This window comes from Mirounga angustirostris, unplaced genomic scaffold (assembly GCF_029215605.1).
Source record: "Mirounga angustirostris isolate CCGP_5_RB_7025 unplaced genomic scaffold, mMirAng1.0.hap1 SCAF_14, whole genome shotgun sequence".
In the NCBI taxonomy this organism is placed as follows: Eukaryota; Metazoa; Chordata; class Mammalia; order Carnivora; family Phocidae; genus Mirounga; species Mirounga angustirostris.
Window position 1 is genome coordinate 90,887,555 of NW_026991722.1, and position 14,599 is coordinate 90,902,153.

The 14,599-nt window shown below is 46.2% G+C and overlaps 1 protein-coding gene across 17 annotated transcripts in view; it reads left to right on the forward strand.

Annotated features, from left to right (window-relative positions):
- DEPDC5 (DEP domain containing 5, GATOR1 subcomplex subunit) overlaps positions 1-14,599 on the forward strand; it is a 127,570-nt gene that overhangs the window by 71,234 nt on the left and 41,737 nt on the right. For 11 of the 17 annotated variants that reach the window (XR_010407456.1, XR_010407457.1, XR_010407458.1 and 8 more), the window contains 7 exons: positions 597-780; positions 1,248-1,408; positions 5,066-5,183; positions 5,665-5,832; positions 6,799-7,018; positions 8,037-8,170; positions 14,234-14,342. Coding sequence is in view for 10 of the 17 variants with exons in the window: in XM_064578745.1 (XP_064434815.1) it covers positions 597-780; positions 1,248-1,408; positions 5,066-5,183; positions 5,665-5,832; positions 6,799-7,018; positions 8,037-8,170; positions 14,234-14,342 (1,094 nt within the window). In the remaining 7 variants the exon portion in view is untranslated. Of the gene's footprint in view, positions 1-596; positions 781-1,247; positions 1,409-3,069; positions 3,232-5,065; positions 5,184-5,664; positions 5,833-6,798; positions 7,019-8,036; positions 8,171-14,233; positions 14,343-14,599 lie in introns of those variants that run through there. The other 6 variants (XM_045887244.3, XM_054510423.2, XM_054510425.2 and 3 more) reach the window with 3 other exon arrangements.

Sequence of the window (14,599 nt, forward strand, 5' to 3'; positions counted from 1 at the left end):
CACCATGTGATCGGGCCCGCTCTGCTGATTGCAGCTTTCCTTTCTAGATTGTTAAACTCTGTCTCTTGAAGTTCTGGCCTTGTGACCTTCCCAGACATCCTTCCTTGATTTCTCCTCCTACCCTTTTGGATCTGTGACTTATTTTTACAATTCTGAAAGTATTCCTAAATTCTGCTACCATGTGCTGTTCGCTCCGAAATCTGGCTGAGCTCTTCTTTCCCTACCAGCCACTCTGCAGTCCTCCAGAGAGGCTCTGGCTTGAGCCCTCGGAATGTTGATTTCTTCCACATGTAACTGCCTGCGCTGCCCTGCAGTAACCTCACTGGCATTGTGGCTGTAGCTTAAGATCGGCAGAAAATGAAAAGTACCAGCTGTGAATCCCATTTGCATGATGGGATTGGATGAGCACGTGCACTGCATTGTCTAACAAACTCTGTTTCTCTCTTTCTCCCTCCCCCCACCCCCTTTCTTCCTCTCCGTCCGTTTCCTGGCAATGTTATCACCGGTCACTGTGAACTCCTCCCCCCGCCCCGCCCACGTCCCCCGCACCTGCCCTGGTGACCGCACGCACCTTTCTCCTCTGTTACACGAGGCAGTTCTGACACTGTCTGCTCCCCCTGTAGTGCCAGGCTTCTGTTGCACAGTTGGAGTGGACTGGAAGTCTCTCACTACTCCGGCGTGCCTCCCCCTCACCACCGACTACTTCCCCGACCGCCAGGGCCTGCAGAACGACTACACGGAGGGCTGTTACGATCTCCTTCCGGAAGCAGACATCGACAGGTCGGTGTCAGAGGAGGGCTTCGGATGGGCGTCCAGGCACTGCATTCTCAAACCTGTGTCTTCCTTTTCTGGTTAGAGAATCTTATGAAGCAAAGAACTGTCATTTTTTTCTTCAGGGTTCTATTGACATGCCTTCTCTAGCCATTTCTCCTCACGGGTGCTTTCTCAGATTTTTCTGTGGTGGTTTTTCTGGACACACTAGATCTGATCTTTTTTTCTAAGATTAGCTATTTGAGCTATTCTAGGAATGGCTGTTAGTTATTACCTGCCTTCTTCTTCTGCCTCTTTGAACTGATCATGTCTCCGCAAACTGATTTATAGATTGTTAGTTTTATGAACCACCATGGAATGGTCATCAGGGCTGACTTGTGGAGTCAAAGCAAAACAGAGGATGGGAGTGTGGACTCTTGAGTGTCACTCCGCCCTGGACCAAGCATGTCCATGTGAACAACCGTCTGTTTCCTCAGGAGGGACGAGGAGGGTGTGCAGATGACGGCCCAGCAGGTGTTTGAAGAGTTCATCTGCCAGCGTCTCATGCAGGGCTACCAAATCATAGTGCAGCCCAAGGCACAGAAACCCAACCCTGCCGTCCCGCCCCCACTGAGCAGCAGCCCGCTGTACAGTCGAGGTGAGTTGTTCTCCTTGGACTTGTATTTTTTCTTTTCTACTGAATTTGTGCAAGTAGGTTCTCAGGATGGTAGGGAACAGATAAATTCGGGAGTAATTTTTCAACACCAAAGTTTTGCTTTCTGAATTTTACTTTTACATGAGGAATAAAGTCTCTGCTAGGCCCAGATTTATCTTAAAACTCTCTTTAATCTACTGTTCTCCTTTTAAGGAAGGGGGATATGATCCAGTTCAGGAATGTCACAGCCTGGCTTTGGCAACACCTACCAATAGCAGGGAGCTGAGCCAGGCGTGAACTATCAAAGTACATTGTGAATATTTTAGACCCGATATTTATTTCTAGCACAGTAGCTGGCACACAGCAGGTTCTCAGATGTTACCTAAACCTGGAATTTATACTCCCCTCATCCCATTATGGATGCATCTTCTTCTTTTTGTCACTGAAGCTTAGCACGATGAAGCAGGAATGGATCATCTGTGAGTGGTAGAGACTAATAAGTGACGGAGACTCAGTGAGGCCAGTTGAGTTACAGCCAGGCTCTGCAGAGCTCTTCTAAAATAAGTCAGGTAGAGAGAATAAAGTGTGGGTGCCTAGAATCAAGAAGCAGTGATCGCTTCCCAGAACAATCCATGAGTAACCAGTAGTCTCTTGCTTCCTCCTTGTCGCTAATGAGCCTCCCCGCTCTCCTAAACTCCCAGCTCAAAGCCTCAGATCATCTTTGGCTCCATTAAAGTGCTTTGGGCCACAGGATCAAAGTAGTGTGGACCTGTGAGGGGGAGCTTGGTGGTCCATCCAGTTCAGGTCTTGTTGCTTATGATGAAGCTTTTCATGTTCTAGACTGCACTGAACAGTAATGTTCCTGAGTGCCAGGACTGTCGGCTCCATGTTTTTATCCTCTATAATGGAACCCATTGTGCCTGGTGTACAACAAAATGGGTTGATGAATATAGGAATTCATTCATTCATTCAACAGTATTTTTGAAGCTCCCACTCTGTGGGGCATTTAGTGAGGAAAAATAACGTAAGTCAAACTATGAAGTATAATTACTTGTTGTGATAAAGATTGTGAGGGAAAAATCAAAGGGCTATGAGAATATTTAATACAGGACTTGATCTGGTCTGGAGGGTCAGGGATGGCTTCCTTGAGGAGGTGATGTTTGAGGTGAGACCTGAACTGTGTGAAGGAGTTACTAGGAAGAGAAGCAGGTTGGGAGTGGTGGGCAGGAGTAGGTAGGAAGAGCATGCCAGGCAGAGGGATTAGTATGTGCAAAAATCCTGTGGCAGGAGGCACTGTGATACTTTCTGAGCACCAAAAAGAAGACTGGTGGGGTGGAGTACAGGGAGTAAGCCAGAGATGTGTCCAGACATGTCAGGAGACCCAGGCCTCACAGGGCCATGTGAAGGATTTTGTTCTTTATCCCAAGAGTAGTGGAATGACTTCACCTTTAGTGTCAGTGGCCCCATCCAGCCTTCCTACCTGCTTTTCTCTAGAATAGCTGATCAGTTTCCCTTGGTGGTTCATAATTCCTCTGGCATCCAGTTCTGCTCTGGCTGATTCATGAGCCTTATGTCATGGCTAGCTGGCCAGAGTCTACTCACCTTACTGTACCCTTTCTGTACCTTTTCCCCCTTCAATAAATTTAATCCTTTTATTTCTGTAGTAACAGAAATGGTATCGTTGTTATTACTACTGGAAAAGTGACCACCATAAGTGAGATCGCATCTGATTGAAGATTGGTTGACTACAGGTTATGAGACGGACCCTGTTTCAGTAGTGAACAGAACAGCATCAGCCCTTGTCCTCCAAGTTTATTGTCTACTGGGTGAGATAGTTGTTGAACTATTAAACCACAAGTATTTATTTGATTGCAGATTGTAAAGAGTGCTGTGCAGGATAAAAACAGGAAGTAATTCAGAGTGGGGTCGGTACTATGCTAGGTGCTCATGAACATTATCCCATGACCTTGTCTTCCTGATAGCCAGCAGGGGGTGGTGGCAAGAAAGAAGGAATGCAGGATGGGGGGCGAGCCCCCTTCCTTCCTCCCTTCCTTCCTTCCTTCCTTCCTTCCTCCCTCCCTTCCTTCCTCCCTCCCTCCCTCCCTCCCTCCCTCCCTCCCTTCCTTCCTCCCTCCCTTCCTTCCTTCCTCCCTCCGTCCCTCCCTTCTTTCCTTCCTTCCTTCCCTCCCTCCCTCCCTCCCTTCCTCCCTCCCTCCCTCCCTCCCTCCCTTCCTTCCTTCCTTCCCTCTCTCCCTCCCTCCCTCCCTCCCTCCCTCCCTTCCTTCCTTCCTTCCCTCTCTCCCTCCCTCCCTCCCTCCCTCCCTCCTTCCTTTTCTTTTTTTATTAAAGATTTTATTTATTTGAGAGAGAGAGAGTGAGAGAGCACACAAGTGGGGGGAGGGGCAGAGGGACAAGCAGACACCCTGCTTGACGCAGGGCTTGGTCCAGGACCCTGAGATAATGACCTGAGCTGAAGTCAGACGCAAGCCCACTTTCTAGTTATGGAAAGTGAGACTTGGAGATTTGGTACCCAAGGTCACACCGCTGGCAAATGAAAGTGCTGGGGTTTAACCCAGGGTCCTCTGAGTCAAAGCCTGGCCTCTTATAGGCAGCCTGTCCCTCGCTGCTATCACCTAGGAAGTTTCCACATTCCCGATGAAGGTCCTTTCAACCTCTGCCACCCTCTCTCATCCTGACAACTCCCATGCTGCCTACACTGTGTGACTGTTTCTCAGAACCACACGAGGGGACTGTTTTATCTCGAGATCATGGGAATCTTGTCTTGGTTCTCTTGTCCATCGAGGCATAGTGTCACTCTCTTGAAAGCTTGTATTTTTCTCGATTCCTCATAATTTCCCTCTTTCTGTTGCACAACTCAGTTCAACTAATATTTTTCAAATACCTGCTGTGGGCACAGCACTTTGTCAGGTGCTATGGAAAATTTAAAGACAAACAAGATTGGGTCCCCGGCCTCCTGGAACTTCCAGTTTGTCCGGCTGTGAGACACGCACATGTGGAGCCACATCCAGGGTACAATTCAGACAGCTGATGGGATCTGTTAGCTTTCTGGAGGAAGTGGCCTTTGATGGTGACTTTAAATGACCCATAGGATCTTGGTGGTGGCTCAGGAAGAGAAGGCAGAAAAAGCAACCCAAGCAAATGTTTGGAGAAGAAAGGACAGTAGTCCTTTAAGACTGATGCAGGGTTATTGTGGTGTGGGAGTCATGGAAGCTGACGCCAGGTCGGCTGCCACCATGGGGTGAGGACCTCCACTGCTGGGGCGGCAGCTTGTGCTTGAGCGGAGCAGAGTTCCATTTCAGTCCCGGAGTTGACTCTTGGCCTATTAACATCTAATCTAGAACTTTCCTTCTCAGAGGCCAAGGAATCAAGCTGTTCATTCTTTGAGTGCGTCTTCTGGATGCTGTCTGCACTTCTGGGCTCTAATCTGCTGCTGGCTGGTTTAGTGACAGAAAATTCTGCCAACTTTAGGACTTTTTTATTTTTAACCAAAAATAAGTCTTTTCCATGAAACCGTCCCTCAAGAGAAAGAGTTGCTTCTTTTGTTTCTCCTTTTCTGACTGTATATGGAAGAGAAGCTATTGCCTGTTAAAAGAATGTTCCTCAGCCAGATGGAGGATATGATTTTTCCCCCCCCATTAGGCCTTGTGTCCCGAAACCGCCCTGAGGAGGAGGACCAGTACTGGCTGAGTATGGGCAGAACGTTCCACAAAGTGACGCTGAAGGATAAGATGATCACAGTGACACGTTACCTTCCCAAGTGAGTCCTTGGAAATTTCAGGTTTTCAGCTACTGTCCTGAATTGTGTCCACTCTGAACTTCTCTTTATAACACATACTGTGCACCTAGTGAATATGGAATTAGTTATGTGACACATAATTAAAACCAAGGTAGGTTGAGTGGTTGGTTTTCCTTTTCTTGGAATTACTTGTTTGTTTTCTAGGGTTATTTTACCGTTGTAGCTCACCTGCTTCTAAAAGGGACTTGACTCAGCTTACAATGTTTAGCCTGATTCTTAGCAAGCCAATAAGAAATAAAGAATGGGAGGATAAAAGAATGACAGAGCTTAAGAACTGAGAAATTTCCATTACCAGTCCCTTGGGATGAGTTTGTTACCGCACTTTAGGATTGAATGCCAAGGATGTTGCTAACTGTATTGAGATGGAAAGGTCCAGAAGAAAGGGGTTGGGTGGAGGGAGTGATTCTCTTTTGGACTTCTGGGCATGCCCGTTGTTTTTCAGGTACCCTTATGAGTCTGCCCAGATCCACTACACCTACAGCCTCTGCCCTTCCCACTCAGACTCGGAGTTTGTGTCTTGTTGGGTGGAATTCTCCCATGAGCGGCTGGAGGAGTACAAGTGGAATTACTTAGATCAGTATATCTGTTCGGCCGGCTCTGAGGACTTCAGGTCAGAGAACATACTTTGGCTTTCCATCCAGCTACCTTGGGTGTGCCCAACTTTTAACACATCTGTCCTTTTTTTCTGATTACAAAATGATGTTTGTTTTAGAAAACAAGAACAAAAGCACATCTGCATTAGTTAAAAAACTCAGTGACAAGGGTGGTGGTATTGGTTGCACAACAATGTGGATGTACTTAATGGTATAGAATTGTATACTGAAGGATTGTTAAAGTGGTATATTTTGTTATGCACGTTTTACCACAAAACAACAACGACAGAAACTTCAGTGATGAAGTGCTCTTTGATGGAATGTCAGTGTAGATCATGTTCTGAACCTTTTCCTGACTACCTGTGGTACTGATTTTTGATTTTTAATTTCTATGTGTCATTTATGATTGTGATGATAAAAAACCACAACCCCATTGGGTCTGGGTGCACAGAACCAACCATCCTGACATTTCTGGGATGTAAATTAAAAGTACCCTTTGTGCTCTTCCTCTAGAGCTTGTGTTTCAAATGAAGCCATGAGATGTAGCATCAGACGAACACTCTCTCAAGGGGAGATGGCCCCTCACATACCAACTGCAAAGACAGGCTTGAAATGGGACCTTTACTGGGAGTGCTTTTTTTTTTTTTAAAGATGTACTTCTTTTATTTATTTTTTTTCCCATTTTTAAAAAAATTAAAAATTTTTCGTATTGTTATGTTAATCACCATACATAAGATGTACTTCTTTTAGAGAGACAGAGAGGGAGAGCAGGGGGGAGGGGCAGAGGGAAAGGGAGAGAAGCAGACTCCCCACTGAATGCAGAGCTCGATGAGGGGCTTGATCTCCTGACCCTGAGATCATGACCTGAGTCGAAACCAAGAGTCAGACACTCAACCGACTGAGCCACGCAGGTGCCCCGTGAGTGCTTTCATGACCTGCTTTTGTTCTCCACCACCCCCTGTCCTTCCTTTGGCCCTTCACAGCTTAATTGAGTCTCTGAAGTTCTGGAGGACCCGTTTCCTGCTGCTGCCAGCCTGTGTCACTGCCACTAAGCGCATCACAGAAGGGGAAGCCCACTGCGACATCTATGGGGACAGGCCCCGGGCAGACGAGGATGAGTGGCAGCTCTTGGATGGCTTTATCCGCTTTGTGGAGGGTTTGAACCGGATCCGCAGGCGACATCGTTCGGATCGCATGATGCGGGTCGGGCTCCTTAGGCCCCTTGGGGACTGTGCTTGGTCTCTTCCTGTCTCGGGGGCCTCTCTCTGGCCGGTTTATTTACTCATGGGGTTGGGATATGTCTGAGGACACCCAGCCAACTAAGGGCAGATCTGGAATTCTGGGTATGTGTATACAGTTCTGTAAATTTTAACAGATGTATAGATTCATGTAACCACTACAACTATAATCAGGATACGGAGTAGTTCTGTCACTTCCCAAAAAACCCCTCATGCTACCCTTTATAGTCACACTTTGCTCCCACCTCTAACCCCTGGCAGCCACTGGTCTGTTCTCTGTCATTTTGCTGTTGTCTTTTCCAAAAGTCATATGCACGGAATCGTATAATGTAATCTTTTGAGAAGCTGCCTTCTTTCACTCAGCACAATGCCTCTGGGATTCATCCAAGTTGTCGCTCTTCTCAGTAGTTCATTCCTTTTTAGTGTGAGTAGTGTTGCATCACCAACTGTGTTTTTAACCCCAAGTTCAGTGTTCTTCCCTGCATACGAGCTACGCTTTGTCCACAGCATTGCTTATGATTAGAAACATTTCAAAAAAAAAGAAAGGAAGGAAGGAAGGAAAAGAAAGAAACATTTCCAAAAGACCGTGCATGGTGGAAAGAGCTTTGGTCTTGAAACCAGATGATTAAAGCTTGACCTCCAGCTCCAGTGGGATTCGGGATAAGTCACTTAACTTCTCTGGGACTTAGTTTCTTCTTCCATTATTTACTTTCTAGATCCAGGACAAGGGTGAAATGATCTGTGGAATCCACCTCAAAGAGGCAGTTTGTTTTGAGTCAACAGGCATTTGAGCCTTCAGCTCAAGCAAAAAGCAGTTTTCAGCATTTACCGAGTAACAAGGGCCTGTGTTGCTGCCTCTGTGAATTGGATTCCCAGAGAGCCTGACACACAACAGATGCAGCAGGCATGCTCTGGGCTGTGAGTGGCATCCACTGAGGGAGCCCACTTGGGCTGATGGCCTTGTTTTCTCTTCTCTGCTTTAGAAAGGGACCACCATGAAAGGCTTACAGATGACCGGGCCCATTGCCACACACTCCCTTGAGTCGACCGGCCCCCCGGTTGGGAAGAAGGGAACCTCAGCTCTGTCTGCCCTGTTGGAGATGGAGGCCAGTCAGAAGTAAGTTCCTGCTTGGGGAGAGACTCGTCCCCACCACACAGGCTCCACAGGTTTTCAGTACCCTACCTTGTGAGTGGGGGTGAAATATGATTTCTATCTGTACGGAGCCTGAAATTAAGAAAAAGATGCATACATGAGCAGAGAGCTGGGTTAATACCTGGTAAGTGTCAAATAACATGAAATATGCAGAAATTATAAACTTGCAGTCTGGGGCTTAATTTGAACTACAAATACATTTGCTTTGGCCCACAAAGTGAGGTTTCTTTGTTTGTTTCTTTGTTTTTTTGTTTGTTTGTTTGTTTGTTTTTAAAGATTTTATTTATTTGACAGAGAGAGACACAGTGAGAGAGGGAACACAAGCAGGGGGAGTGGGAGAGGGAGAAGCAGGCTTCCCGCCGAGCAGGGAGCCCGATGCGGGGCTCGATCCCAGGACCCTGGGATCATGACCTGAGCTGAAGGCAGACGCTTTAACGACTGAGCCACCCAGGTGCCCCTGTTTGTTTTTTTTAATAGATTTTATTTTTTAGAGTTGTAGGTTCAAAGCAAACTTGAATGGAAGGAAGAGCTTTCTCATATACGCCCTGTCTCCCACACCTGCATGGATTCCTCCATTGTCAACACCCCCAGCGGAGTGGGCCATTTGTTATAATTGATGAAGCTGCACTGACACATCATCATCACCCAATGTCCACAGTTTACCTTACAGGTCACTCTTGGTGGTGTATATTCTGTGGGTTTCAGACAAATTTGTAATGACATGTAGCTACCATTAAAGAGTAGTTTCACTGCCCTAAAGGCACAAAATATTTTTAAAATATCTGAGCCATGTTTTTTTAGTTTGAAGATTTCAAATACAAATTTGGATTTTATATGAAATTATATAGTATATACAACATGATACATGATTATATTATATATAAAACAATATATTACAGGGCGCCTGGGTGGCTCAGTTGGTTAAGCGACAGCCTTCGGCTCAGGTCATGATCCTGGAGTCCCAGGATCGAGTCCCGTATCGGGCTCCCTGTCGACAGGGAGTCTGCTTCTCCCTCTGACCCTCCCCCTCTCATGTGCTCTCTCTCTCTCATTCTCTCTCTCAAATAGATAAAATCTTTAAAACAACAACAATATATTACAGATAACATAGCACAACACTGTATTACAGATAATAGATAAAATCCAGCCTTTTGAGAAATAGAAGAGCCTCAGTTATAGTACTGGGTCCACATGCATACCCAGCCATGGGAAGGCTGGTCCTTTAGAATGGGTACGTGCCCTCTGGTTTACCGGAGAACCAGCACACCCTCTAGTCTTGGACTTGCCTTATTCCCTCAGGCGTGTGACCTGGCCAGCTTCTCTAGGCATTTGTGTGGTCCCTTCCTAAACATTAAGTGCTGCATTTCCCAGGACACTGGTAGGGCCACATCTTGCCTGGGGGGGAAGTGACAGCATCCCAGGAGGGGGGATTTGAGTTGGCCTTGCAGGAAAGGAAGCATCTATACAGAGGCGCAGGGGGTGGGGGGGAGTGGGGGCGGGACTTGGGCAAGAGGAGAAAGTACCTCCGTGTGCAGGTGGCACCCACTCTGGGAGTCTTCCCTGCCCCTTCGTCCTCCCAGCCAACTCAGATTCTGTGCTTCCCAGCATCCTGGGCCGACATCCATCAGAGCCCTTTCCAGAATTCTCCAAGGTTTGCTCACAGTCCCCCTGGCTTGCCTGTGCTCTGAGAGTAGAGGCTGTGGGTTGTGCCTGGCACATAGGATGTGTACAGTAAGTAGTCATGGAATGATAGAGGAAGGGGTGCTGAGGGTCCCTATACAGATGTTGGGGGAGGCTAGAGCTTGTCTGTCTGGGCTGTGTGGTGCCCAGCAGGAACCTGTGCACATTAGGCTTTCCAGAAGTCACATTGAGTGAGCTTGAGTCATCGTGGAGATGCAATTGGACCGACAGGTGGGAAGTTGGATGCCAAGCTGTCCTTACACATTCTCATAGCAAGAGGGATCCTTTGCAAGTTTTTTTATTTTAATGGAAAATTTAAATTTTAATGGAAAATTTCAAACAGATAAACTAGGCTAGTATGATAAATCCCTGTTTACCTGTCACGTGGCTTCGATGATTATCAACTCATGGCCAATCTTACTTCATTTATTGCAACATATGCATTGCTCTCACCTTCCCTTTTTATTCTTTATTAAATTTCAGGCATCATATTTCTTCATCTATAATATTTCAGTATGTATCACTGAAAGAGAAGTACCCCTTTAAAAAAAAAAAAAGAACCCTAATACTGTAATTTCTCTAAAAGGTTATAGTCATTCCTTAATATCATGAAATATCCAGTCAGTGTCTTTGGTAGAAGTATTTTCTAAGATGAGCCCCATGTATAGGAAGGCCTGGGAGGTGGGCCCCAAGAGGCAGAGACCCTTTGGCAGGCTCCTACTAGTCAGGCAAGAGGCCACAGAGGCTGGAGAGAGGGTGATAAAGAATGGAAAGGAAGGGACACTGGGGGGTGTGGGCAAATGTTGGGCTCATTACTGAGGGAACTGGGTCTGTTTACTTTGTCTGACCAAGGGAAGAGCCCAGAACTCAGCCTGGCAGGTTCTCCCTGTAACTAATCACAGATCTTTCCCGCTGGAAAAAAGAACAAGGAACATATGTTGCTGGGAGCGGTGTGAAGCTGGGGGTGGGGGAGATCTTATTTATAATTTGTCAGTGAGTCATCGTTTAATATGCTCCAAGGAGCCTCTTTCTGCTCAGACTGGAAGAGGAAGGGTAGTTGGGGTGGTAGTGTCCCCCCATGTGTAGGGAAAGATTCTCAGCTAACCTCACAGCAGGAGGCAGGACAGAGAGACCCGAGATTTATTCTCTCCCCAGATGACTGCTCTTGGGTGACTTGCTATGTTTTCTCAATGCAGGAGGTAGAGCAGAGGGAGTCAGACCTTTATATGTTTGCTCACGGTGTTTTTTATTTGTGTGCTTTTCTTTTGCTTTTGCAGCACCAAGCAGATCCAATTTTATTTATTATGAAAAACAATGCTATAGCGATATGGAAAAGAATTTATAAAATTTCATCTGTAGTCCTGCCATCTTACCATAAACTGTGTCTGTTTCTTCCATTTCCCTTCTAGTCGGTATCTGAAGTCATGTACGTTTTGTCAGGCTCTTGTGGAAGATAGAGAGAGGCCCCAGAAGTCTCAGTCTTCTGCTCATTGTCTGCATGGCTGGGACCAGTCTGGGCAGCTGGTTCTGGCTCAGCTGCTCCTAATAGATGAGGATAACCTGATGACAGCCAAGTCAGGATAGAGACCACCAAAAGGCTTTTGTCACTGCTTCCGTGGAGGCTTGGCCGGCAACTCCGTCCCGGCAGAAGGCAGTGTGCCTCCGTGTATGTTTTCACATATACATATATATAGTATAACTGCTTGTTTTCGGGCAGGTTCCCTTCTGAGCCATTAGACAGGAGCCTCCAAGGGCAAGGACAGGGTTTTACTCGCCTCTGAATCCCTGATTCTTAGTCCACAGGTCCCCACAAGGAAGGCAACTCAGTAAATGGGGATTGTCATGTGCATCTGAGGGGACACGGGAGGGGTAACCAGGGCTTCCTGTCCCCGCAGCCTTGGGGAAGTACGAGAGAATGTTACAGTGTGCATTTGTGGATGAGGCTCAGAGGAAAACACACTTCAATGTGATAGAGAGAGACAGTATGGTGTAGGGACATGGGAAAGAATTGAGCGTTTGTTCTGCTTTTCCTCTATGAATTATACCTCAGAGTAAACAAGTAATTGGTGTAGGGAGGTTTGTCTTTGTTCAATATTGCAGCTCATAGCTTCAGAAGGAATGATAGACTATTACCATGTGTGATCTTTAACAAACTTCTGGATCTAACAGAGTTCACCAGTGGCCACTAATATCACCAGAGAGAGAGGGCCAGACATTATAGGCCTCCAGATAGAAATACACACCACTTAAGAGTTCTTGCCCAAAATTGAACCTGAACTGCTCAAGCCATTAGATAGAACTTCTAGTTCTCAGGAAGTAAGTAAACAAGGCACAGAGGAACATGATAAACAGTAAAGGGAGAAAATCAGCACATCCAGACTGTGAATTTACAGGACAAATGAGCTACTTTCTTCGACAAATAAATTGTAAAGATAAAGAAAAATGAAGAGGAATTTATGGCTTAAAAGAGAATTAAGAGACATAACTTATTGCAGCGTAGGGACCTTAGTTGAAACCTGTTTTGAACAAACTGTACAAATGATTTTGGGGAGACAATTGGCGAAATATTTGATATTAGAAAATTAAAAAATTTTCAAGTGTATTGGAATTGTGGTTATGTTTTTTCAAAAGTTCTTTTAGGGATACAGTGCGTACTGAAGTTCTTATGGATGAAATGATATGTATGAGTTTTGCTTCAAAATAATTGGGGTGTGTAGATAAGGGGTATAGATGAAACATGATTGGCTCTAAGTATATAATTTGGGGGGCTGGGTTTGTAGGGACTCATTATCTTAGCCTTTTTACTTGTGTTTGTGTTTGAAATTTTTCCATAATAAAAAGTAGGGGGGAAAAAAGAGTGTAACAGGTTACCATGGAAACTGATTTTTAATCTCCGGTATGAGATGGCTTGACAATCTGTAACAAACATGTCAGAATGTAAGAGTAGGGCAGTCTCACAGACTGGGTTCTTGGGGAGGCAGACTGAGATGGAGTTTAACATGCAGTATGTTTATTAAGGCAAGTCCGTGGGCTCAGGATGTGCGGGAGGGAGGAGGAAATGGACAGAGGGAGAAGTCCAGGTGCAGCGCAGGGCCAGGGACAGCCTTGGGCCACCTCACTCAAGCCCTGGAGCTAGAAGAGCCTTCAGGGATGAGCCCAGTTGGACCAACATGGCCAGACCTATACACCCCCTCGTTGATCATTCATTGTCTGTGGGCCGCTGCGGGGGGTGGGGGTGGGGAGGGGCAGCAAGAGCTCTGCAGTTGGGGCTGTCCCTGAAGGGGCCGACAGCTGAGCCAGCTGGACAATGTGCCCAGATACTGTGGCAGCAAGGCCACAGCAGAGGGATCTGGGCGGCGCCTCACAGTGTCCACCACACGAAGTATATGTTGCAATAAGAATGAAGACTTAAGACTATATATAATGTGAGACTTCTGGAATCTACGAAATAAAAATTCAGTGATGTGTTGAAGCAGTCTAATTTGGGGGAGCATTTAAGTTACGATAGCCCATAGTTATTTTTAGTACAGATAAAAGAAAAATAAACATGGAAGTACGCTTTTATGTGCATCAGAACTGAGATGGGATAAGATGTCCTAAGAAACCATAGTTGTCTTGGGTTATGAGATAGTGCCTGTTAGATTTGTGTGGTTGGGGGGTGAGGCAGGGATATAAGGGCTTACATTTGAAAAATTAGCATATAAGCCTTCAAAATGTATGGGGAATCAACACATTTCCCCATATAGTTTATGCCACATGTTAATGCAACCCTAATTTTCAGAATGTGCTTCTGCTGGTATATTTAAGAAAAACTGAGAACAAGTCTTCCCAGCAGATTAAAAAAATGGTGTTCATGGATGGAGTCACTCACACCATGTCACGTCACTTTTCAAAGTAATAGGTACCGCCATAGTGCTTTTTAAATTGGGCTCTTTCGGGGCGCCTGGGTGGCTCGGTCGTTAAGCATCTGCCTTCGGCTCAGATCATGATCCCAGGGTCCTGGGATCGAGCCCTGCCTGCTTGGCGGGAAGCCTGCTTCTCCCTCTCCCACTCCCCCTGCTTGTCTTCCTTCTCTCGCTGTGTCTCTCTCTGTCAAATAAATAAATAAAATCTTTTTAAAAATAAATAAATAAATAAACTGGGCTCTTTTCTTCTTTACCTTGGAGGAAGGCTGATTGTTCAGGACAATGAATGCAATTAAGGGTATTTGTCGGGCCTGAAGGAGAAACAGAGCAGAAGTGTGTGTTTCAGAGGTGACAACAGAACTGCCTTCATTTCATCTTGGCTGACATGGGCCCTTTACCAGGGGCCTTTCAGCAAGCTACAGACGTGTTTTTCACCTTTCAGGTGTCTAGGAGAACAGCAGGCAGCTGTGCTTGGTGCCAAGAGCTCCTCCCAGCCGGCTGAGAGCAGCAGTGTTGCCATGACTCCCACCTACGTGGACAGCCCACGAAAGGTAAAGGGGACCACTCCAGCACGGAGCTGCCTCGTGCTCTCAGGGACCTGATGTGGAGGGTCGTTCGAATCCAGGGATGAATGTGCTGAGGATTTGGATAAATTCTACCCTGAACCCTCTTAAGCATTATGATTTCTGTGGAAGCAGTTTCTGCTCGCAGTTGTAAGGAAGTTAACTGCTAGATAAATGCAGATACAACATAGTCGAGCTCAACTATATTGGTCAAGTCCCAAGATCTGGCTTGAGCTGTGAAATTG